The sequence below is a fragment of the Fringilla coelebs genome (genome assembly GCF_963513975.1).
Source record: "Fringilla coelebs genome assembly, chromosome: 2".
NCBI lineage: Eukaryota > Metazoa > Chordata > Aves > Passeriformes > Fringillidae > Fringilla > Fringilla coelebs.
The window spans coordinates 32238589-32263324 of NC_140029.1; the positions used below are offsets into that span (position 1 = coordinate 32238589).

General features: G+C 39.4%; 2 protein-coding genes across 2 annotated transcripts in view; both read right to left on the bottom strand.

The window, feature by feature from the left end:
• Positions 1-3760: 3760 nt before the first annotated feature.
• On the bottom strand, positions 3761-6610 carry LOC311166246 (phospholipid-transporting ATPase VA-like). The gene is made up of 4 exons (XM_084226111.1): positions 6078-6610; positions 5883-5987; positions 5350-5537; positions 3761-4695 (listed from the first exon to the last, which is right to left on the bottom strand). Exons 1-4 carry the CDS (start codon positions 6177-6179, stop codon positions 3990-3992), a joined length of 1101 nt encoding a protein of 366 aa, XP_084082237.1. The 5' UTR covers positions 6180-6610; the 3' UTR covers positions 3761-3989.
• A 1741-nt stretch (positions 6611-8351) lies between these two features.
• The window catches only part of ATP10A (ATPase phospholipid transporting 10A (putative)), a gene marked incomplete at both ends in the record, with an annotated part of 67335 nt that continues 50950 nt past the window's right edge, over positions 8352-24736 (bottom strand). The window contains 7 exons of the mRNA XM_084200994.1: positions 8352-8567; positions 12762-12887; positions 16201-16277; positions 18368-18689; positions 20059-20243; positions 22328-22454; positions 22626-22729. Of these exons, the coding sequence (XP_084057120.1) occupies positions 8352-8567; positions 12762-12887; positions 16201-16277; positions 18368-18689; positions 20059-20243; positions 22328-22454; positions 22626-22729 (1157 nt within the window). The remainder of the gene's footprint in view (positions 8568-12761; positions 12888-16200; positions 16278-18367; positions 18690-20058; positions 20244-22327; positions 22455-22625; positions 22730-24736) is intronic.

A 24736-nucleotide genomic window follows, 5' to 3' on the forward strand; every position in this document is an offset into this window, starting at 1 on the left:
TGTGAGATATAATTTCTGAGATTAGAGAGCCGTGCTGATCGAACACTCCTGGCTGTTTCTAAAAGATCTTTATACATCCAGAAGGAATTTTGGAAATGGATAAATCACTGAGAAGTTGGTTCACATAAATAAGACTAAGAAGTATGGAACTCTGTGATGCTTAATTCACAGCTCTCTTCTTCTCAGTCATTAATTTCATCTGCACTACTTCAGCCAGCAACATCAAGCAGACACAGAAGTGCTTGCAGGATTCAGTGCAAATATTTCAAACAGTGTACTGGGGGCTGTTGTTGGTAAAAGACCAAACATGGGTACTGTTTTAATTGCTTTGTGGAATCTTTTCATAAATAGTTGCATGCTTTTTGTGGATTAGCCTCACGCATTTAAAGCTTTGTTTTGCCTGACACAACAACTGCTCAACTGCACCAACAGGAATAACTTTATAGGTTTTTCCTATTTTATTAAAATCTATGTATACAGCTTCAAAAAGCAATTAGTGTTTATTTAGCTAAAATATTTCAAATATTAATAGCAGCTTCAAAATGTTGACAAGTCCTAAAACCCAGCAAGTAACATGCTTTGATGTGTTTGTCTTCTGGCTGCTGAAGGGAGAACTGATTAAAAATGTAAATAATTAGTTTGCTTAATATTTTCTTTCCAAATGTGAAATGTTTGGGCTTTTTTCCCCTCTAAACTGTGGTTTAAATTACATTTTATTGATGTTATTTTACAATGTATCTCCCAAAAGAAAATGGAGAACTTGCTCGCTAACATCCAGCCAACCTGGTCCTTGCCTTCAGGTAACTCTCTGTGCGGGTTTGGCACATGTTGGCCTCAGTGTGGCACATCTTCCTACCCATCTGTAGGCACACCAGCTACCCTGCTGAGGCCACTGCTCCATTCAGGACAGCAGGATCATTTGATTTATTTAAGATTAAACTAATGCATTTTTTAAGGATTGCTGCCTCAATAAGGATATTTTATCTTTTAGTATGAAGGGATTAATTTACACCATAGGTATTTCAAAATAAATCTCTAAAGATTTTCAAAAAATTTTTATTTTGCAACAAAATAGAGCAGTTCAGAGGCTTGATTCCCAGCTGGGGTAAGTCAGCTAGCAGATACTGGAAATGCTATGATGTTACAGCAGCTGAGGATTGAGACCTACAGTTTCCCTAAATATATGATGCAGATGTACAACTCACACCCACAGTGGCAACTTAACACATCTATCTGGCAGTGCATGAGCACCTCTCAGTCCCAAAGGAATCCTTCCATTCCTACAAATCCTTCCATTACCTACAAAAATAATCTTTGAAACACTGAAGGCACAACAACTAAACCAAATCTTGTATTGCAAGGGCAGGGCCAGAGAGGAATTTAGGTTCTTTCTGAAAAGAGTATAATGAAGTACAGCCTTGAGCCAAACCCCAGTGATGCTCCAGCCCTTTCTGCTGCCAGCAAATCCCACAAAGGCCTGTGGGACACCAGTCCTGCTGTGAAAAGGAGGTGACTCCTGATGCAGAGGAGTCAATAAGCTCAGGAGATACTCACCTGGCTGTTAGGGCTGCTACAGTAACTGAGAGAGGGCACACACCTGCAACATCCCTAGCAGGCTCCTGCTATGACCCCGTGACACTCTTAGACTGAATTTAACATCCTGCAAACCTATGAACTCTGCCCACCTGGCATCTGACTCTGTGTCCTTCTGTGAGATCCTGTTTTATAAGCAGATGAAGGTTTCTAACCAGATGGCAACATTTGCACATTTCAAAGTGTCTTTTGAGTTCTCCTCTGACATTAAAAGACGCTGCATCTCCACACAGATGAGTTATTTACAATGGCAATCTCTGCAGGACGTGTTAAATACAGCCAGCTAACCTTGCAAGAAGATAACCTGCAAAGTCCTCCCAACAGTTACTGTCAAGACTGAGCAGGCTGGTAGAGCAAGCAGAGATACCTAAGAGGGGCTGTGTCCTGCAGCTAGAGACCTTAGCAAAGGAGGTTTCTGCAGCTGAGCCGAGCCCTGCAGGCTCTTCACCAGTGAGTGGAGAGTGCTGTGACAGTGCAGCATCTGCCCTGCTTCAGAGGGCGGTGCCAAGACACACACTCCTGGCTCCTGTTGGCACTGACAGATGTTGGCAGATGCCCACCTACCTTGTGGAAACAGAGTGGCCACTCAAACTGCCCCATTTCTATCACAATTTATGGAGCAGAGGAGTGCCAGCATGTTTTCAGCCAGTAATAGATGAGTTAATAGGTGTGCTTTCCTCCACTAAACCCATACATATAAACCAGTGTTCCTCTTTATCTCAAGGGTAAAAGGAAGAAGTTCAGCTTCATTTTTTTCAAATCAATCATGCTCAAAGCTGTTCACAGGAGGCTGCAACAGTGAGTCCCTTAGTGCCTTTCCCCTGTCCCTAGTCAATTCTAATCCCAAAATGCAGTTTAGTTAAATGTGGATGTGTCATGTTTCATGAGGGAAACATATTTACAGGCTGACTGCTCTTATTTACATTGCTTTCATCTCTTCCTTTCATTGGCACTTTACAGTATCATATTATCAATTCAGCCTTTGGGAAAGAGGCCAGTGTATATAAATCTTTGGAAAAAAAAAAAGGATCCTGAGTGAATTAGCAAGTGACAGATGGTAGGTACTGAGTCTTACCACGCTGAGGCAATCCACGTGGCAGGCAGGTTGCCAGGCACAGAGCATGGCACGAACAAGTTGTGGCCTCAGAAAAACTGATGGCAAGCAATAAAACGTTCATGAAAGCCTGCAATGAGGAAAAGAAGTGCAGCAGATAGTTCACATGTGTCATGGTGACCAGGTGTGAAGGAACCAAGCAGCATTCCAGGCTAAAGCCCCTGGGATCCATCAGGCTGGCACAGGGCAGCTGCACACCCATGTACCACTGGCAGTCTGGGGTTTACAACCACGTGAGGTGGGCTCAGAGATAACCTCAAAAAGCAGTGCAGCTTCCTGCTTTTGGGGCTGGACATAGCCTGCTTTGCGCCAGGCTCAAATAGCTCTGCTTAGCACATACCCTCACAGCTGGTCATTCGGCTTCACCACCCCCAAGGACTCGATTTAAACTGACTGAAACCACAGCAAAGGTGTCTCACAAAATTGCACTCTGCCAGTCCTTCACCCCACCTGCAAGCAGAAGAGACCTCTTCAGTAGCAGTGGCTGTGGTAGTGCTCCAGCACCCAAGGTCACGGGCTTCCCAGCTCAAACTCTACAGCAGACATGAGGCACCAGTTCTTTGCCACCAAATCCTCCCTTACAAACAAGCAGCAAGCTTTTTGTACAGCATCATATAAGGCCGTGCCCAGCCAAACACCAGCAGCTCCAAGGGAAGGGCTGAGTTACAATTAATGCCAGACTGGGAAGTCACTTTGCAATATGGATGGTCATTTATTTATTGTCTTATCATGACACATCAAATGCTATGGCTGCAATATCTGAACATGGTGTCATTTATAAAATATCAGTATTATTAATGCGGTGGTAAGATATTGTTAACATTACAGAGAGGTGTATAATAATTCCATAGCTTTGCCTCAGTGACAAAATACACTGGCAAGCAGATGATGGATGGAATATAGTGACTCTTTATTATCATGGTTTTTCTTCCTTGATTACTGAATGGCCTATAATGATATCAATAATTGTTGCTGAATCTAATCCTTTCGAATATGGTAGATAGATCCTTTGCTTTTACAGTATGTGTCAGAATAAAAGAGAAGCATCTGAAAAATAAAGAAAAGGCATTTCTTTACAAAATGAGATGAAAAAATAAAACAATATAAATGGAACTTTCAAGTGTTTCTTTTTATATTTAAAGCTCTTAATAAACTGTATTTAAACATTCTTAAATAATCATTCTGTACCTTTGATTTTCTGTTTCACGCTTGGAAACAAATAGAGTAATCTCACTATAAATGTGTGCAAATAGAAAATATATAAATATATTTATGGCCCACGTCATAAAAAGGTGGTCTCAGAATTGTCATTTTTACAACAATCAGTTGGGGTTCCTTTCATTTTGTCCTGCAAGTTATTTGAGCTCTCTTCTTTTAAGCCTCTGAAGTCCACATGCAAAGAAGAGCCAAGCACACACATACTGTCCTGTGCTTCATTTTGTAAACTGCTTGATGACACCTGTAAAACAGTCCCAATGTGGCTGAACAGCGGAGTTGATGTGATCCACTTCAACAAACTGAAGTCTGCTTGGTCGACTGCTGAGCTCCATGGGAATGTTGTTCCCACAGGCAACGACTCCACCTCTGAAGTGCCACATTGAACCTCATGACACCCCATGGCCCTTTCCAGACCGCTTGCAGATGAGGGGAGCTTGTTTTCCTCATACAACACAGCACCCTGGGGAGAGGCAGCCACAGTCTGATCTGTTTTATGGTCTGCCTTTGTGTCCTCTCGGAGAAGTGACTCCCCTGTTTGAGGAGAGGTTGGCAAAGGAATGCTTTGGTTATCAGCCTTGTAACAATCACTGGCATTTGACCCAAGGCTCGGGGAGAAGCTGTCTGCAAAGAGTCGTGTCTGACACATCGTCTCCTTCACATTCAACTGGGTGAAAAGCTGGGCACGAGTCTCTGGGGGCAGTTTGCTCCACTGGCGTCCAAGCTGAAGCTGGGATGGGAATAGTGTTCCCTGAAGGGTTCTGTACAGGAATCTGCAAGATGACAACAGGTATGTGAGAAGAAATGAAAGAAGGAAATACCCAATACGTTATTAAGGGAAAACTTCCAAAACAAAAGTACAACCCAGAAAAATAAGACAGTTCTATGGGCTGTTCCTATGCTCCACACTAGGAGGCTTGCAGATGGATAGCTCTGGATGCTGTGCTAATATTTTGATTACTAACTTAATTAGGCAGTGTAATAAATCTGTATCTTTAGCCAGTGATCCACCTTGTCTTTCATCTTTCCTGATGAGGAAAGGCAATGGAAATAGGTCTGCAGAGCAAGTTTCCTACATCTACAAATAAGCAAGTATGTTCACAACATGCTAGCAGAATTTGGGTACTGTGCATTTTATGTGAGGATGGACTGGATCCAGAAGCATCACAGAAAACCTCACAGGGTAGCAAACCTCTGCATGGCCAGGAGGTTTGACCAACAGTCTACAAGTATCCCATTCCTGTGGTCCTTGGCCAGGAGCTGTGGTCTGTTCCTGTGGCCAGGAGCACAGAATAGGTTAGAGAACCTGATTTCAAATAATCAGCTGCTGAAAGAAAAGATGGGGAGTGGAAAATGTTCTTGCTCTCCCAATCATATGCATGAAGTGCCTTTACATACAAAAAAAGACACGAGAGAAGATACAATACCTGGGCAGTAATGCAACAACTGGTGATATAATGCAAGTGAAATAGAACATAGGGTCTCCCATCAGCCTTTCCATGGTCCAGTAGGGATTGGATGGAGGATGGCAGACTGGGCAAGAAGCATTGTAAACCAGAGCCACAAAGAAAAATAAAATTATACTGAAGATGCAAGATGACCAGTGGAAAAAAGTCTAGAACAGAAACCAAAAAAATCAACAACATAAGTATGATTCTTTATATTCTGAGAAGTTTGCTGTGATTTAAATTAAAACTTCTTAATTTCTAGAGTCAAATCCTTGCACAGCAATGAGTTTAGAGCCTTGTATATTTAAAAATTCTTATAAATACAACACTACAAAGCTGTTTGCAGATCATATTTTAAAACCCTTTCTATGTTTTTTAAAAATGCCTACTAAAAACAGAATGTGCTGAGGGAAAGGAGCAACCATCTTATGTTTTTGAAAGGTAGCACTAAGAGAAGAATTATGTCTATGCCAGTGGCTGGCATACATCTATGTAGGCTGTGGGTACCTTACCCAAGTTTTGGTTTCAATAGCCAAATGCAGGATGATGGTGAAAAGAGCTATTGTGGTGATGGGAGTTCCCCAGGAGAAGATATCCACCTCTGAATCATAGTAAGTCTGTAAGAAAGAAGACAGAATTTAGTCCAAGCTGTGTTGCCAGTTCTCCTCCAAATGCTTGAAATAGAATGGCTTAAACCAAACACTTACAAAATAGGGGATGAAGAAGCAAACCAGGCTTTGATACATAGCATCAATCATGTTCATCCAAAACATGTGTGGTTGGTACTCCTGTGTCATTAAAAAAAACATTAAGAAAATCAGATAATAATGAAGATCCTCTCTGACAGGACAGGTATTTTGAGGGGGACATTTCAAGGGCAGTTTTAAGGGCTTGGGAAAATAGCTTCATAACTTTGCCAATCATTTAGCTACCCTGGGGGATGAAGCATGAACAGCCTACCTGCAAGTCATTCTGAAGTTCTTTGGTTGGGTTTTGTGGGTTTTTTTGGGTTTTTTTTTTTTAGTTTGTTTGGTTTTTTTTCTTGCAGAGGAGCAATTTTAATCTGATGCTCAGTTCAGGAAACATTTCTGAAGGTGCCCTTTTTTATGCACTACAGTCAGACCACTAATGAACATGAATATATGGGTTCTACATCACATAAACATAAACACAAGCACAGGGTATTTATTGGCAGAAAACAGAAATGCACATGTACTTAGAGAACATCTAAAACAAAGGTCTTTAGTGGCAATTCATGCAGCAAATATGCTACAAATATTTATATAAAACATATATATATATATACACACATATCTCTATGTGCATAAAATTGGTTGCTAAAAACCAATATTAAGCTAACATCTTGGTTCACAGTAATATACAATTGCAGGGATATGGATGGTCATATAAGGGACCTAGATATAAGGAAAAATAGTTTATAAGTGGAAAAATGTTTATATAATTTTGGTATATATTCTACATCTCCAACAACTGGGTTGATCAGGTCTTCTTCGTTTTGTGGAAAATATAATTGCAGACTAAAAGTGGGAATGGAAAGATGCTTAGAAAGAATTATGGTGTTACTTGGCCTCCTGAACTAACATGGTTAAACTACATCAGGCTGCTCAGAGGGATTGTGGAATCTCCAGTGCTGGAGACATTCAGAACTGGACTAGTAAAAACCTGAGAAACCTCATCCCAGTCTGAAGCTGTTTTGACCAGGGGTCTGGACCAGATGGCCTCCAGGGCCATCTAAACTATTCTATAATACTATAGGCCCTTTTTGAAAGATATCCCACCTCAAACAAGATTTTTAAGTTTTTTAAATCCCTTTTTAGGTAACTATAAAGGGAATATGATCAAGAGATTAAAAAAACCCAACAAACAAACAAACAAAACCCCCCAAACAAACAAACAAACAAACAAACAAACTTAGAATGATTTCTGGGCTTCTCTATGAGAAATAACTGTTCTGTAAACCTGGGAGACTTCTCAGTTTGCCAGCTGAAGGCAGGCAGACATAACCTCCCAACAAGCCTTAAGGCATTACAAGACTTCTATCATCCTAAAAATGTGCAAGAGAGGAAGGTATTAATAGTACAGATCTTTCAAGTGTGATGCACTGAAACAGAAGAAATGTAGAAAACAGAAAACAACAGATGAAAAGGACAGAGTTTGGACTAATGGACTAAAATAAGTTTTACTCAAATTCTCCTTTCATCTTTCCAGGACAGTATCTAGCAATGCCACTACATGTGTGGGGTACCAAATACAGGTGTACACTTGGAGGCAAAAACCACTTACTGTGTCCTCTCAGAGGACAGCTTTGTAAGACATTTTTAAGAAGGCTTTTGCCTTTGAAACAAAGTCCCCATATAGATAGTTTTGCCAAAGAGCAAGATTTTCCCAAGATTTTTACACTGTACCTGTAATTACCAGGAATGGTTTGGCTCAAATTCCTCCTGCAATTCCTTTTGTTTTCACTGTGCAATTCAAGCAGATGGGGACAAGGTGTTTTCAACTGATATTTCAGCTGAATCTGTCATCTGTGGCTACCTCCCTCAGAGACTAAGTTTATCGTGCTTACTACCAAGGCCATCTTTCTCTTTTTGCAAAGGGATGGGAACTGAAGTTTTGAATGAGTACTGTGAGGTTGCTCTGTAAAAGCCTGCACTAGCTACAAAGTGCAATCTGTTTTATTTTTTTGGTTTTGTGAGCCTAGACCATGAAGGAGATGTTCAATTTAGATTGAATTAAATCATCCAGCCTTCTCTCCTGACAGATATTAAAAACATGGCTGGTTGGGCTTTTTTTGTTAGTGTGTCTTTTGTTTAGGTGTACTTTTGGCATTTTGACTCAGAGGAAGTATCACAGAGTAATAACACTGACTTCTCAGATTGTATTTACCACTCATCTATCCTTTGGGAGCAGGGCTGGTTTTCAGTTGAAACTAAAGATGTTTAGGAAAGAAACTGCAGCAATCAAGAAGTTTTTACCTCCATATTCTGTCCACTTTTATAAAGCTGAGGTGCCTCAATTAACACTTCAGCTGGAACATCCTTATCCAGCACACCAGTAACCAGTTGTGGAAGAGAAGAGAAGAATAAATTAAAGAAGATCAGATACCACTGATCAATCATTGATGAGCCAGAAAACCCGCAGTAGAACTGGTACCAGAAGAGAAGGGCCACAAACATCTGAAACAGAGCAAGCAATGCTGTGAATATAACAAGGTAAGGAGGATCATCATCCCACTGTGTTTTGAAACCATTCTGATTCCAGCTCTGCAAGGACTTATCTATGCATGCTGAACACGTGAGCAATCCTTGTGAGGATACCTGTTCTTTAACTCACTTCCTGATGCATGGACACTTGGCTAAGCTGCAAACATCTGGCACACCTGCAAGTCTTTGTGCTGCTGCAACCTTAGATCTTGGGCATCACACAAAATTCACTTTCAGTTCAAGTGAAACACTGTAAAAAGCTCTCCCAACCACCATTTATCTCTAGGTAAATGAGTACTGATGTCACAGCACTTACACTACTACTGTAAGAACAAGAATTGCCACAATAATATCCTCTGCTGGCCGGAGATGTTTTGGGAGACTTCTACAGTCTAAAACAGATAAATGCAGAGCTTTTTCTCAAGATCAACATGAGACCAGTAGCAGTAAGGAAGGTGAAACTGTAAGGTCTAGAAAAACTGTCTTCACTATTCAGTCTTTGTGCTTTGACACTCAGCAAATTAGCAGAGCTGTAAAGATTTCTCAATCTCCCTTCTTCTTCAGCTCAAGGAAGAAATCAGCTGCATACAGGGATGCAGAGAGGTTGTTCATCTGCTTGGGTTAGAATCACCCAAAAAGAAACAAACCACACAACTAATTTTTTCTACAATGTCTTCAGCATGGAGAATCCAGAGGGTTCAATAAAGGTGCTGATTTCAGATGCTGATGAAGGATTTGAGGCCTAGAAAAAGATAGCCAGCTTCCTAGAGAAGGAAATAAATTTCCAGGCTTGGATCTCCTAAAGCTAAAATTTGTATTATTCTTTGTAAATAAGAAGCAGAAAACTGTTGGAAACTGTTGAGGGTTTTCCTCCTTTTAATGATGAAGATGGGAAATAACATGACCTCTCCTTTCACTTCCTCTTCTTTTTGTATTCTGTTCTCAAAAAGCTTTCAGTCAGATGGAGAATGCTAATCCTTCATGAATTTTAGATATACAGAGGAAAATACAGATCTGTTCTATCTGTGTGGCTAAATGTGGTTGAAAATTAAGCATAGGAAGAAAAAAAGGCTATGGTGTGCTTAGTCAGTGAAAGCTGCTTTAAGGAGAGTAAACTGTCTTGTAAAGGGGAATTGCCACAGAATGAGAGGAAAGTCCTGCAGTACACAAATGTACATATGTGTACTGCATATACTGTGTATATATATATATACACACACACATATATTCATAAAGTAGATAAATGCTCAGGGAAAGTTTACGCACTACATTGAAGTGGCTTGTATATGAGCAGCAAATACACCTCACTGTTAGTGAGCCCATTCTATAAATTACCCTAGGGAAAGTTAAATTGTAGTACTTTTGTAAGCACAACCTCTAGAAATGTTTCTGTAAATGTAATTCAAGAAAAATATCTTCCTATGGCCCAAACAAGACTGAGTTACCAAAGCTTACCCTCTTCAGTACAGTTGTCTGGGACATGGCAGTTTCATTCCAAAATGGAACATATTTTGAAAATTATTTCTTCTCCACACCAAAACAAACAAAAAAAAATTCCTGAGTAATTTCTCAAAAAGAAATTACAATAAATATGTGAATTTAAGTACTTTTTTCTTGTTGCTTTAAAACAAAATGCAACTAACGCTGGACATGGTGAATTTTCTCTCTAGAGACTTGCTAACCTGTCTTGGAAAAAATGTGGCAAAAAAAGGTAGTTTGATGAAAATAAAGTCAGCTGAAAGTCTTCCTACCAGCTCTGCTATGGGTCTTAATAGGGCTGTTGAAGAAAGCTTTACAAATAAACGAGGTTTAAATTAGATTTTTTTTTTCTCCTGAAATTTTATTTTGTATTAAACAAGTTTTTTATTTCAAATGTTCTCCCTTGCCTCTGTGTAATACCTCTCTGAAAAAGACAAAACAAATTTACATAAAGATTTTAAGTAAAAAAGGTTTCCCTTCCTCCCCTGCCAGATGAGACTGTTTTGTGAATGTGGTCCCAGAGAGAATTTCTCAGTGAATGAAGTATATGTTAGAAAATTTTCAGTGCTGCCTTGCAGAGACAATGTATAAACAGGAAGAAGATGTGCAGGTAAAATTTTGTTTATGTGAAATCCCTTTTCATCAAGCTCAGATATTGCCAGTCATGCTATCTTTTAGTTTATATTTTACTTGCATTTTTATCATCTCCATGAAGCTAAACAACTTCTTGGATAAGTCATCTAAGTTTTGAAATGCTTTTGCAGCAATGTGAATTTTAAATTTTAAATTAGCTAGGTTCTAGTGGAGAATTGAAAATTTCATAGTATGAACAAAGGGGGAAAAGAAACCACTTGAGCAAACAGAAAACTTGCAGAACATCTGCAGTGTAGCTATCTTGACTCTGTGTGGAGAATCATCCAGAACAGTCTCCTTGCAGAAGGTTCAGGTGCTCCTATCTTTCCATTTTTAGCAATCTTTCCTTAAGGGCAGGCACTGTGTCAGGCAAATTCATGTCTATATGCTGGATATCCAACTACAGTTTTGAGTCAGAAGCAACAAGTATTTCTCAGGAAGCTTTGAAGGCTGCCGAAACACAGCCAGCACAAAGAGATCTCTTCAGTTATTTTCTAGCCTTGAGGCAGTAGCTTCTGAAAATATCTTATTAAAAATGGCATGAGAAGTAATACTTGTAATCAAGGGCAGTTGTACCACAGAAAATGGAAGATTTTACCCAAGCTGAACAAAAGCATTGATGTATAAGCAGCATCTCTGGCTGCTGATTACTGGAGTGTCGTATGCGCATTGCTTCTGGGTTTATTTTTTAAATTTTTAATATAAGATGGCTATGCATACAGCTCTTGGAAGTTCAGATTTGATAGTCAATGGGAAACATCCAGCACTGGGGGTGGGAGTACAGATGTTCACCATCATTCAGGATTAAGCCTTAAAACTGATGCATCTTAACACCACCACGTTTCACTGCTGTACTTCAACAGGTGGCTCTCCACTCAGTGCAGCATAACTTAAATCTGCTTGCTATTTCTGACTCAAGCAGCAGCTCAGATTGCAAAGTCTCTTCTTTCTTCTGTGTCTGAAAGGGCACTTGCATGCAGTCCCTGCTCTGACAACAGAATGTATTTTAACATGCTTATTTTAACAAAAAGGCACTTCATTAATCCTTTAGCACCCTTAGGTATTCTGGTGATGTTCAAAATTTTGAGCAAATAATGGTTTTCTTCTGATAAAAACTGAGGATTAGATTAAAATTGGAAAGCAACTTTTACAAAATTGAAAGCCACTTTTCTTCTGGTACTGAGGACAAAATCCAGTCTCCTGCACACAATTCATACATTGCCCTTTGAAGCAAACAGAGATATGAGAGCTCTGTCTTTCCTCTTTTTCTTGCTTCTTCATATGCCTTGCTCCCAAAGTGATTTGTAGCTGCTGCAAGTGAGCAAAATGATGTGCCTGCCAGTGACTCCCACCCAGCTGGTGGTATTCTTGGTTTCCTTGTTAGGCTGTTTTCAATCAATCATCTTTGTACTCCAAGATCAATGCAAAGGGCCTTTGTTGAGGCCAAGGAGTTGAGCTGCTTCTGGCTCGATGCCCAGTACTGGATTGAGTCCTGTTTCATACACCAGGGAGGAAACACAGACCCGTCGTCTGCTCTTTACCACCGTGAGCTTCCTTTCTAATGAACTCTTTTGATTAGTTGGAAATAAGATAAACCAAGGAAAAAAACCTTCCCAGTCTCTGCATCTGAGACACAGAGAGGACTCAAATTATCTCAAGTCACAAGGAAATATGTACAGTGATTCATAAACAATGATGAGATACAGTCAGGAAGAGAAAACACACTTAACTGCTACTTGGGACCAGTGCTGGATGACTTTGGCATTGAAGACTCCTGTATCCAGCCAGCTAAATTCTGCAAAACTGCTCAGTAAAGAAACTTTTCTTCAGCAGTGCTTGTTATTTGTGTTACCTAATTTGCACATTCAGCAGCACACTGTAGCTGTTATGGAGTGGGTCCCGTATTTCTGCAAATGGCAGCCAGCTGTCTTTCAGCTCTGCAAATTTCTTTGCAGCTTATTTATAAACCATTTGAAGGCTGACCTAATGCTCACTTAGCACAAAATAAACCCTGGAAACATGTGGTGCCATAAAGCTGCCAAGTCAAACACTTACTGCATTTTTGTAGAAGAAATACAGCACCATGTTGGCGAGTCGGGAATAACACCAGTGGCCATGAACAAGCAAAAGCTTCTCCAAATGTCTGAACCTCGGGATTGCAAAGTCACTTGCCATCACCGCCTTTAATGAAACAAAGGTTGGAATCATTATTGTAAAGCACCACCTTCAACACTAACCATGAATCTAGTCATCTTCTCGACTCCTATGGGCAGTGGAAGTTGTACTCATGGAATTTGTGACAGTGCTTATGAAGTGCAGCTACTGCTGTATGGATCTGAAATATCCATGGGCAAACGCGGCAGCTCGGCAGGACACGCACGCAACCCGGTCCTCACCCAGAGGAGATTACAGCCTACATTGCAGGTGGTGATGAGCAACAACAAAAAGCAGGAGGTGGGAGAATGGCTGGCAATTGCAATTGCAGTTGCACGAGCACGAAGGCCCAGGGTTCATGTGTGAAGACCTTGGTGGCTGTATCTTTCTCTGTAAAAACTACAGCGTACTTACAGGGCAAAATTAATTTCCAGAGAATAAGATAAGGACAGCACAATTAAGTGGTTGCATCATAATGATTTAACTTTAAAAGAAAAAACAATAAAAATATTAGTTTTAATTTAATTTGCAGACCTGGTTTATACAGTTTACTTGGCTGTCCTGAGATATCAGTATTTTGAGGGATTTTTAAAATCACACATTTTCTGTAACTGTGTATGAGAAAAAATCACACTAGATGAGAGTCCTCTGGGATTGTGCAGACTGTCAGATGACATTGACAAAATGAATCACAGTTTCTCTCTAATTCTGACTAAATTTCAGGGTACTGCACATCTAGATGAGACCTACTTGTGTTATCATGGGTGTTTCATGATTTTCCTTATCCTTAAGATCCCATGAAGATTTAATTTAGTATTATTTTATATTTCATTTTCTGTTTTGGTATCACCTTTCTTCTCACAATTCAGTTCAGCAAAAACAGGAGGAAAGGTGAAAACCTCCAAAGGAGCAGTATCTTCCTTACACTCTGCTGGGTATATTTTGGCTGTATTTTTAAACAAGAGACATATTTCCTTTTAAGTTTTCCTAATTCTCTTTCTTGGTAAAACATCAACAGGGCTCAGTTTCCCCAAGTAGGTGCTTGTAGAAGCTAATAAAATAAACTCTAAAAGAGTATGCAAGAGAAGGTGCAAAAACACATTGCAATTTAAGCAGTAGATCTATATGAGGACTGAGACACTTTTTAATATGTTGACACATCCTAGGATTTCTCAGGTACTGAGAAACACTTGTTATAACCTCCCTGCACTGGAATCTGATTTGTCTTGCAGACATACAGCTATCTTGCAGTTTGAGGAGAAAACAGCTATGCTATGTCTGCTTCCTTGTCCTCCACCCCATCTCAGCCTATTCCAATGTCAAAACAAAACTGCTAGCTTCATTTGTGCTTCTAACACAGTACTTCTCAGCAGGCTGTGAGAAGTGTCACGATTTTTTTCTTTTTTTATTCCATTTTTATTATGGTGAGGAACATAGAGAGAAAGATATGTTATCCAATTACATTTGCATGTTTACTTAGGCTCAAAATACCCACTTGATTTTCACATTTTTTTTTTTTTCTTCCAGCTCCACATGCTTCCACAGAATGTGGAAAGAAAATAAATCAGACAGTATTGCTGTCTTAGGCATCTAAATGCTCAACACCTTCTGAGTACCTGCATGTGTACATTTCTGACAGTTGTTTATAGTAAAGAGGTCTGTGTGGCTCCTTAGGACTCTCAGTAAGGGAAGGGATCCATAAACATTTTCCACTCTGCTGAACTTTCATTAAGAAATAAAACCAGGTAGTTTAATGAGTTAATGAGAAAACAGCTTTCAGACCTGGATACACTGCAAAAGCCAGGGGATTTGAGGACCAGTTATTGTAAGTGTATGAGCTGAACTGAAAGTGGTATAAAGGGGCAAGGAGTCAAAAAAATGCTATGAACAGTTTATGTCTGCATTAGGGAAAAAAGTATCTGAATTAATACATAGATGATGGAGCTTATTGGTAAGTTCATAAGAAGTGATAAGACCCAAGAAAAATGTTTGCAGCATATTTTTTTGAGGGGATTTGGAGGGGAGCCCACAAAACCAGACTTCTCTGAGCTCTCTGGAGCTTGGACTGCCTGCAGGATTTGAAGACGCATACACACTGAAAAGTGTATGATAAATAAGAAAAATATACACTGACTTTTCTCCAGTGACCTGTCCTAGCTTCTGCTGATCTGGAGTCAGAAAATGCATAAAGCTGATACCCAAGTTCATAGCTCACTTAAATTTTTGTTTTATAAGTTTGTGTGTTGACCCAAATAAATTACAGCATTCATGAAATCCCATGAAATAAAACTGTACAGCCAACTTGTGCACTGTGTGAGGGAGGCCTCTTCCCTTTTGAGCAAAACATCCAGCCCATGTTCCAAAAAATGCAATTTGGGTCAGAGAACCACCCACTGGTAACTAAGTTAAGGAGCATGCTCATCTGCTCAGGTCCTCAGGATGGAAACACTTCCCACTTTCCTGGTAGAGCTATTTGACATATACTCAGCTACTCTGTTTTCTCTTGCAATCAGCCTGCCCAAATACAAGGCATGTTGTGGAAATCAGGTACCCTCCTCATTCTCTGTGTCTTACTGCCACGTCTGGTCCTAACACTGCAACTGATCTGCACTAGCAGTAGAGGAGGCTGAAATAATACATACATCCTATACATATACATCCTCTCTTCTGGGGATCGGAGAAGTGCCTCTCATACTTTGCTAAATGCAGTAATCACAGGTAGAACACATTCAGAAGACTACAAGGCAAGCACCCTCACCCTGTGATTGGAAATGTGGCCAAACCAAGACTTGCTTTAAGGTGTAAGGAGCAGTGGTACTGCAAAGGGCCACAATTTCTACTTTATTTACTGTTTTGCTGTCTGAATAAGCTGAGTGAGTGAGATGTGTGGGTGGCTGGGCTAAGGGTCACCACCACACCATACAAATAGCTACATCAGTTGTACTGGCTTGTGCAGCCACTCCATAGAAGAAGCATACCAAGCAATACAGGAGACAGGGGAATAAGATGAACCTTTATTTCCTAAATAATGCATAGCTGAGCTTTTTTTCTCCTTTAAACAATTATTTAGCTAATTATTTCTTTAATCATATTGCTTAGAGAGATTTGATAAGTTCAATTTTCTGAGAAGGCAGAGTGTTTGTAAACACTCATGGATCTCAGAACAAGTGTAAGCTTAAACTCAAGCTGAGAGAGCCCTTATAAAACAAAACTCAGCACAACTTGCTGCTTTTCCTTTATTTATGCTGACTATCCAGAGGCAGTCTGAACAATCTGACCTATAGGAAGTGGCTGTTTCATGCCCTCATGGGAGTGCTTTCCACTGGATGAGCTACATTACCTGCATGCCTTCTTGACCAGAGATCCCCACACCAACATCTGCCACTTGGATCATGCTGACATCATTAGCACCATCACCTAAAGATGACAAAATGCAGTTTTGATGTCACTAGCAGACCAACAACAGCTGGCAGCAACAAAACAAAGGAAAAACAGTTGTTATTGAGCGTTGGTTGAGTATACTTAAGAGAGACATTTACTGTTGGTTGGGTATAGTAAAGGAGATGTGCAGTAGGAGAGGATACACCTTTAGAATATAAGGTTCAAAACTTGCAAAGTTTCCAAGACATTCTGGTCTTTTCAGACCTTTTTATAACAGGAAAGTAACAACAAAACAAATCCATCTCTTTTTAATAATACCTAAAATTCACATATCAGGCTTGAACTGCACCAATAGTAAACAGTAGAAAGATGAGAATAAGCATCCCCAATACTTCTGCTTCCTGACTAAGAGTCTGCCTGCAATCAGGTATGACTAAGAATTAAATGTGCAAGAAGGCCTAAAGCCAATGAAAATGTCTACACTGTAAAAATACTAAAAAAAAGTTAAAAAGAAGATGAACGAAATAAAAAGTCAAGAGAGTAGGGTTGACCAAAACTTCAGTGGCTGAGGTGCACACCACATGTCACCAGTTTCCCTGCTGTTGGCACATGTAAGAGTGGTATCCACTCACCAGACAAAGCTGATGTCTTTGTGACTGTGTGATACAGAATCACAGAATCACAAGGTTGGAAGAGATCTTCAAGATCATCAAGTCCAACCTGTGCCCTAACACCTTAACTAAACCATAGCAACGAGTGCCATATCCAATCCTTTTTTAAACGCAACCAGGGGTGATGACTCCATCAACTCCCTGGGCAGGCCATTCCAGTACTTTATCACTCTTTCCATAAAAACTTTTTCCTAACATCCAATTTATATTCCCTTTGGTGCAGTTTAAGACTGTGTCCTCTCGTTCCATCAGCTGCTGCCTGGAGAGAGAGACCAACCCCCACCTGACTACAAGGAACTAGTCCTTCCTTTCAGGAAATTGTAGAGAGTGAAAAGGTCACCCCTGAGTCTCCTTTTCTCCAGGCTACAACCTAAGTTAGCTCATGTTGGCTAAAAGGGAGGATGCATACAGCTAGGCTTTAAGCCAGAGCAGGAGCTTAAGCTCAACTTGTAGGCTCAAGATGCATAGAAAGAATGAACATACAAGCTGTCCAGTCTCCACTAGTATTTTTAAGCATTCTGGATAATTCAAGTTAATGAGCCAGATGTTTTTACAACATATGCAAATGATTATGTCTACAGTCAGTTAGCCAAAGATATAAATTCGGTAGGAGGGAAGCATATTTGAGCAAGATATAATAAGCATGAAGATTGTGATAATCAGCACATATTTGGTGATGTTGATGTCACACAAGTCTGGCAATTATTATATGTACTTTCTCATGGGCAGGTCCCACCCATATGTGTTCTAGATATAATTAACCAATACACGTAGATGAAAACAAGTGTATTTGTGACTGTATATGCTGAAATCATATCTTCAAATGAAACATGAACCTAAACTTGAGATAGGGAAAGAAGAGCTGATTGACTTGTGTAAAAATCATAGAAACATGGAAGATTCTGTCAAACTTAAGAGAGATGGACTGCCAAAGTCTCCCCTTTGCCAATTGAGTGATTAGGTGGGAAGTGTAAGTGTTGCTATGATACCAGTTGTAAATCCACTCTCTATAATGACAAGGCCATAGCCTGTGCTGTATGGCTGACTTGTGATGATAAACACAGAACCTTGAGTTTAGGCATGATTGGATGAAACAGCACTGAGCACAAATTTTTTTGGTGTAATACAGTGATCGAAAAATGGTGTTTTGCACAGCATAAGATAACCCAGTTCTTCACAGCTGTGTTCAGACATGTCAAAACCTCTTAGCATAACTGGGTCCTGATTACCTAACTTCTGTAAGAAGAAATCCCAAATACTACTCCAGAGCTCTATCCTGGTTTTGAGTGAGTATGTTAGAATAAATATATTAGAATTGTTCCAGATGTTTTCAGACAAAACTGAAAGGCTGCTTCAGTTGTGGGGCAGCTGGGAGGGTCCTGCTACACGTCAAAAAAAAAATAATTTAAGACACAGTATACATCAAGGCAGACTAGTATAAACTGAGGTATTTACCTATTGCCAAGGTCATTGCTTTGAGTTTGTCTCTGACTAGTTTCACTACCATGCTCTTTTGGAGTGGGGTAGAGCGACAACACAGGACTGAACGGCATCGCTTGGCTAGTGCAAGGAATTTATCTTCTAGCGCGGGTTCCAGGGCATAAGCTAGAGTCCTTCCATCAATGACGAGGCCCAAGCTGGAAAGCACAGAGGAAGAGGGTGGATAGAGAGGGGTGAACCCAACAGTCATGTTTCCAGTAGCTCCGTCTATTGTGTTGTTTGAAAATTTAGACTCTACGCATTGCAGACACTGTTCCAGCAAGACAGCACATGTCTCCTGAAAAGAAATTCAAAATAAAAATACTTGAGAGAAAAGAACATGTATCCAAAGGCTTCTGTTTGCTGTATGTTTAGGCATAACTAATATGGTGAATGTATTATTTGCTGTGCTATTAAAGTTTTAATTTCTAATAATCTTCTACTTGTTCTGAACACACTTAACTCTTGCAGAAAGTATGACAACAGTAAAGAGAAGAAAGGCTTAAAATCTAATTCTTCTTTAACATGCACTTTTGTATGCTAAATTTCTTTTAGCTCCTTCTCAGAATAACAGTGCTGAGAAATGATATATAATTGGTACCAAGTTAAGTATGGTGATGAACACCATTATGGTGATGAACACCATGTATACGCCCACAAGTCAGATCAAAGAGTTATGCATTGTTAAAGGCCAATTAAAGGTTATTTAAGCTGAAATCTCTCTCCTAGCCATACTCAGCTAGAAGATGTTATTGAGAATATAAGAACATTTAAAAGAAACGCTATAGGTCTTACAGTATAGGTCTCAAAGTATGACTAAAAAGAAAAACCATGGAAAATTAATTTACCAGTTCAGTTGATGCACCCAAGAATGGAAATTGCTGTTATCTTTTCTTCCTTTTTGAAAGAAACTGGAGCTGAATACTGATGGCCTACCTCTCCTCTGCTGATCTGAAGTCCAATTTAATCAACCCATAAAAGGACTACAGCACTATCAGTCTGGTTCCTTGTATGTTAGACCATATCAGTAAACTCTGTGACTGCTTGCAACAAGTTGAGCACAGGAAAGATCAGTAATTCAGAAGGATTAGAAAAGGTCTGTTAGGAAGCAAGGCATTACTGTAGATATGGTTTTCTGCCTCTCACTGTTAGCATCAAAATTTAAATATTGCTTCTATCTCCAGAGAAAAAGCCACCTGAGAAAACATGAATGACTGAGTTATCTAAATACTACATTTCAGTGGCATAAAATAAAGCACAATTTCTCAACAGGTTATTAATTGCTTTCTTTCTCAACATGTACTTAATAACAGGTTGCTTTTAGACCCATTACTGCCAATACACAGAAATAGGGATGTTTTGAGAATGCATACCAAAGAAAGTGATTTATGCTGCTATGGCATATTTTCATTCATGGTGGAGTTCACTGCACACAGTTACATGTTTTCAGTAAGGTAATGACACATGAGGCTTTGGTTTAGAAGGATGATTCACTGAAAAGCATTCAAAGACATGTCCTACCTGAAAATTATAGCTGAAGCAGAAAAAGAAGCAAAAAAAAAAAGAAAAAAAAAGAAAAGGAAAAAAGCCATCAAACTTTTAATTGCACAAATTGAAAATAAAGCAAAACTAGTTAATTAGTCAACTTGTATATTGGATCTCCTTACTGGTGATTCAGCATTCAAAGTGATGATTTCTTCATCGTGATCTAGTAGCTTGCAGGCATATGCAATATTAACAGCTGTTTCTTGCTTGTCTCCAGTAAGAACCCAAATCTGCAACCCAGCTTTGCGCAAGCTTGCAATGGTTTCTGGAACACCATCCTGCAAACGGTCCTCTATGCCCGTTACACCTAAGCACATAAGAAAAGCAAAACATTCCATATTAAATGAACATCTAGGGTTGCCCTTGAATTTTAAGCTTAGACTACAAAAAAAAAAACCCAAAAAACCACAACAACAAAAAAAACCGAACAAAAAACCAAAACCCAAACCAACCAGACCAGCAGCCACTTCTACTGGGAGACAGCTGAAATACCAATGGTTGCAAGATTTGGGCAGCTTTTTGGGGGTATTGAGGAAGAAGAAAGGAAAGTAGCTGTGGTAAAGAGTTGTAAATAACAAATACAGAATTCCAAATGTCAAAAGCCACCAGATGCCACTCCTAGTTCCAGAGGTTCACAAGGCTTATTGTCTCTATGTTCTATATCTATATTATCTGCACTGTATGTTGCTAGAGAAGCTATTGGTTCTTGGAGATCCTTTCAGCTCCTAAAGGTCTTAACTGCCTTTTCTCAGCAAGAAGATAGTGGGTTACTAGAAATTCCTCTTTTGAAGGAGACTAACAGCAGGACTGCAGCTTGGCAACAGCAGATTAGACTGCAAACATAAACCTTTTAGTGCCTTGTTGCTGCTCCTGGCTCTTGCAGAAAGATGCTGCTGACCAAATGAGATATAGCAGAGAATAAATCATAAATCTGTTGACCGTGATGTGACAGTAAAATGTGTATTTTCATGCTTTCAATGCATCTTTCTACCTGTTACAAGACATTGGGTATCTGTTTTAAGCTTACATAAATCAATTGACAGAGACAAGATTTTCATATATATGAAAAGTGGCAAAAAGCCACTCAGGACCAAGCTCAATGTCACCCCTGTCACCATCGGTGTTCCACTGAGTGTCAGAGAGATTCAACGTGAGGAAATGCAAGCCCTGCCACTAGCAAATGAGGAAGTGACAGTCACACAAGTTACCTGGAACAACAGGAAAAACAAAACAAACTTTTCTCAGCTAATTATTTCTTCTATGGTTCTTCCTTGAAAAAAAACAATTAACAAAAGTCCCCTTAAGTCTGAGCACCAGTCATTCACATGAAAAAACATTCTTAGGGCAGTGTTGGGAAAGGTATTGCTATTCAAATAAAGAAAATATATTACAGGCTGAATTTTTATTCCCACAACCAAATTGCAATGACTGATCATTGCAAGCTACAAACCACAGCATGAGGTTCTTGGGAAATGACTGAAGTGATAGTTAACTACTGGCCAGAGCTCACTTTTTTTTTTTTTTTTTTTCTTTTAGCTCAGACTGCAGTCAGAGGCAACAGGTATACCCATGGTGGGATCTTGATTACTTTGGTCTGAATTAGGCAACTCATGCCCCCCTTTAAGCCAAGGAAGAGAATCAGACACTTTGAGGGCATGATTCCTCTAATCCTAAAGCAGATATCTAAGTCAGACCAAATGAACTGCACTTTTTTTGTCTCCCCATTGGTTGTATGTTGAGTCTTAGAGATTTGTAGTAGATGCATTAAAAGTTGGGTGTGGTAAATCTGTCTTCCAGATCCATGCTGGCAATTAGTGAAGGTCTTTCAACATCTCAGCTCAAAAGAATAGTATTTAGCTCTTGCAATACTTTTTTACATACACTGGTTTTAACTGCAACTTTTTGCCACAGAATTCACAGGCCCTGAGTGGATGTGCTGAACCTGACGTATACGAAAATTGATGCCTCTTACAGATGCAGTTTGTGAGCTTTGCTTTGTGTGGGTCTCTGATGCCCCTGGAGTCAGGGAAGTCTCTGACACCTTGAAGCAGCACTGAACTAATGAAATTCTGTATACAGCTTGGGCCAAGTCCTCCTCTTCTTTAGAGCAGCAGTCCCCATTTAGGATATTGTGTCAAATGCATCCCTGGTATTACTCCACTTACTTCACTAGTGATAAAATGTTGGCAGGAGTAAGGAAAACAGGGTATGTCTTTTATGTTAATTATATCCTATTCCTTTGTGGTGCTGCACATGACAGCCATGATAAAGTCCCACAAAAGCCAATTTCTATACTGTCAGAAACAATTTAAGGGAAAGAACGGATTTTGTAGCCAAGCTTTCAGAATTTTTATCACATTTTAATTTCATGTCCAGCTCTAATTTCATTACCTAGCAGATGCAGATTCTTCTCTAACCGCAGTGCTGACTGAAACAGAAGTTCTTCACGATTTTCAATAGAGGATTCTGCTTCTAAATGAGTTTTTAACCAACAGCCATACTCTTCCTTGCTGAGAACCTATTACAAAGAGTATGTGAGGGCACAGTCAATATGATGCAAAAGCATTCATACTTTACTGAATAAAATGAAAAAGCAGTTATGAATCAAGAACAATAAAATAATAAATACCTTCAGTAATCTTTGTAAAGACTCTCCTTAAAAGCAAAGTAAAAGCCTGTATTTACTTACTCTTTTTGCAATACAGAGAGTTCGCAGCCCATCTACAGCATAAAGATTAAGGTAATTCTGGGTTTTGCTTCGGATTTTTTTTTGATGTTTTCCCCGAGGGTCATCTAGATAAGAATAAAACCATAAATTACTTGTTGAAAAATAACAGCAGCTGAATTGCCTCAGAGAATAATACCTTGTATACAGTGCTTACTGTACCAGCACTTTATAACTGATACTTTTAAAGATGTGTTGATACTTCCTGGGAAACTCAAGTTGGTTTTGGTTTTTTTTTAATCTTTTTGTTCTCTTTTCTGTTTTCCTTCTTTAAAAAAGTCACTGTGAATGTATGTGAGGAAGACCTTTATTTTACTCAAGTATTTCTTTCACCTGAGTATTTTAAGAAATCATGATAATCTTCACAGCAAACAATACTGTCAGAAATAGAAGTATGATTTCAAATACGCTACTAGCAAATGTTTTTTCTGCTTCTCCACAGCTCATCATGTGCAGAAAAACAACACTTAAAAATAGCACTTAGTCTTCCACCAAGGCTAATATCTGAAAAGAAGTGGAAACAGTGCTCTGTTTTGAATATCTAAGTGCATGAAGGTCCTTTTGTCTGTTATGCTGTACTGATACTTCCTATCAGCCTGAATCAACAAATAAGTCCTGGGTGTGACTGCGATTTCTTTTAGAGCAGAATTTGCACTTGCAGACCTCACAACTAGCTTCTACCTCAGATGCATCAGCAAAACTTCCACTTAGCTTTATCCTTCACTTAAAGCCATGTGTAACTACTCAAAATGAGGACTGAGCATCTGTTTCTTTTCTCTCCTTAGCTGGGACTGGTGCACTGTGCTCACTCTGTGATCAACATAGAGTACTAAATATGATGGCAGCACATTTTGTTCCATCCATGAAATGATGTCTCCAAAAATTAAAAACAAGTGATAATGCATCTTTTTTGTCATCTAGGATTGAGACAAGTTCATGAAAAAGGTACTGTGGTAGTAATCTTTAAAAATATGAATTTCAAGATTAGCACTTTAGTAAACATACAAGGGGGGGGGGAATTTTTAGATTGGAGCCATTGAGTGAGAATGACTGGTATCTTCTGGCAGGTTTTCCTACTCCCTGATTTAATACACCTTTTTTTACTAAAGTCTGAATATTTAAGGGGGATGTAGAACCATTTCAGGATATAATTCTATAAATGGAGCTGTTCCTAAGTTCACTTATTGAGTTACTGGTACCTGCACAGTAACCAGTCACTGAGTCAGGTGACCCCTCCTCACCCAAAGTCTGGGCAGCTCAAGAGACCTACTACATACAGCACTGAATGTTCTCAGCTCTCAGAGCCTGTGGGCACTATGCCATTATACTAAGCACTTAATACAGGTATATAAATGAGATGGCATAAGTATCTTACTGTTTATACTTTTCAGTGCCCATTTACCCACTGTAATTGATCTTGCTATATGTTGACTGCATACATATATCTGTCTATAAAGTTACATAGCATTCAGCACTTTCATGTTTATACAGCAGCAGAGCGCATAATTGGGCCTTCAGATGCTCCAGCACAAACTCATACATGTATTGATTTTGTAGAAATAAGGGAACTGTGAGTTGGGAATCCAAGTATTTGGTTCTTGTTCCATTTATCTCAACCATGTATCAGAACATTTAACTCACCATACAGCTACTTTCTCACCTTTAAAGAGTTTTCTGTCCTCTCTAGGTCTGCAAAGCTGAGAGTATAGGTACACAGTTGCTCCTAAGGGACTCTGTGAAGATTGTGGTATTTCCTGCATATGTTCATTTCAGCTCCATCTGATTAAGGTCATGTGGTGAATGCTGACTGGTAGGAATATTCTCATGGGCATGTCCATCTACCTATTAATACTACCTATGCTATCACCCTTGATTGTCTCAAAGGGACCATACAGATATATTATTCCAGAAGGACATCTCTACAAGTATTACTTGCAATTGGAAAGCCCTTTCTTACACTATATATGGAAATATGCATGTAAGGAACCAGCAGCCTAATGCAGTTTCATTTTGCTATTTTTCTGTTAGTACATTATGACCTTTTTGGCACATGCGACTTTGCAGTATAACATAAG

Coding starts and splice junctions, on each gene's coding strand:
- LOC311166246 (XM_084226111.1), bottom strand. CDS start 6,179: ATGTTTTTTTTAATGACACAGGAGTACCAACCACACATGTTTTGGATG. Junction 5,538..5,882: donor CTATTGAAACCAAAACTTGG/GTAAGGTACCCA, acceptor TTTCTGTTCTAG/ACTTTTTTCCACTGGTCATC. Junction 4,696..5,349: donor GTTGTTGCATTACTGCCCAG/GTATTGTATCTT, acceptor GTCATCTTGCAG/ATTCCTGTACAGAACCCTTC.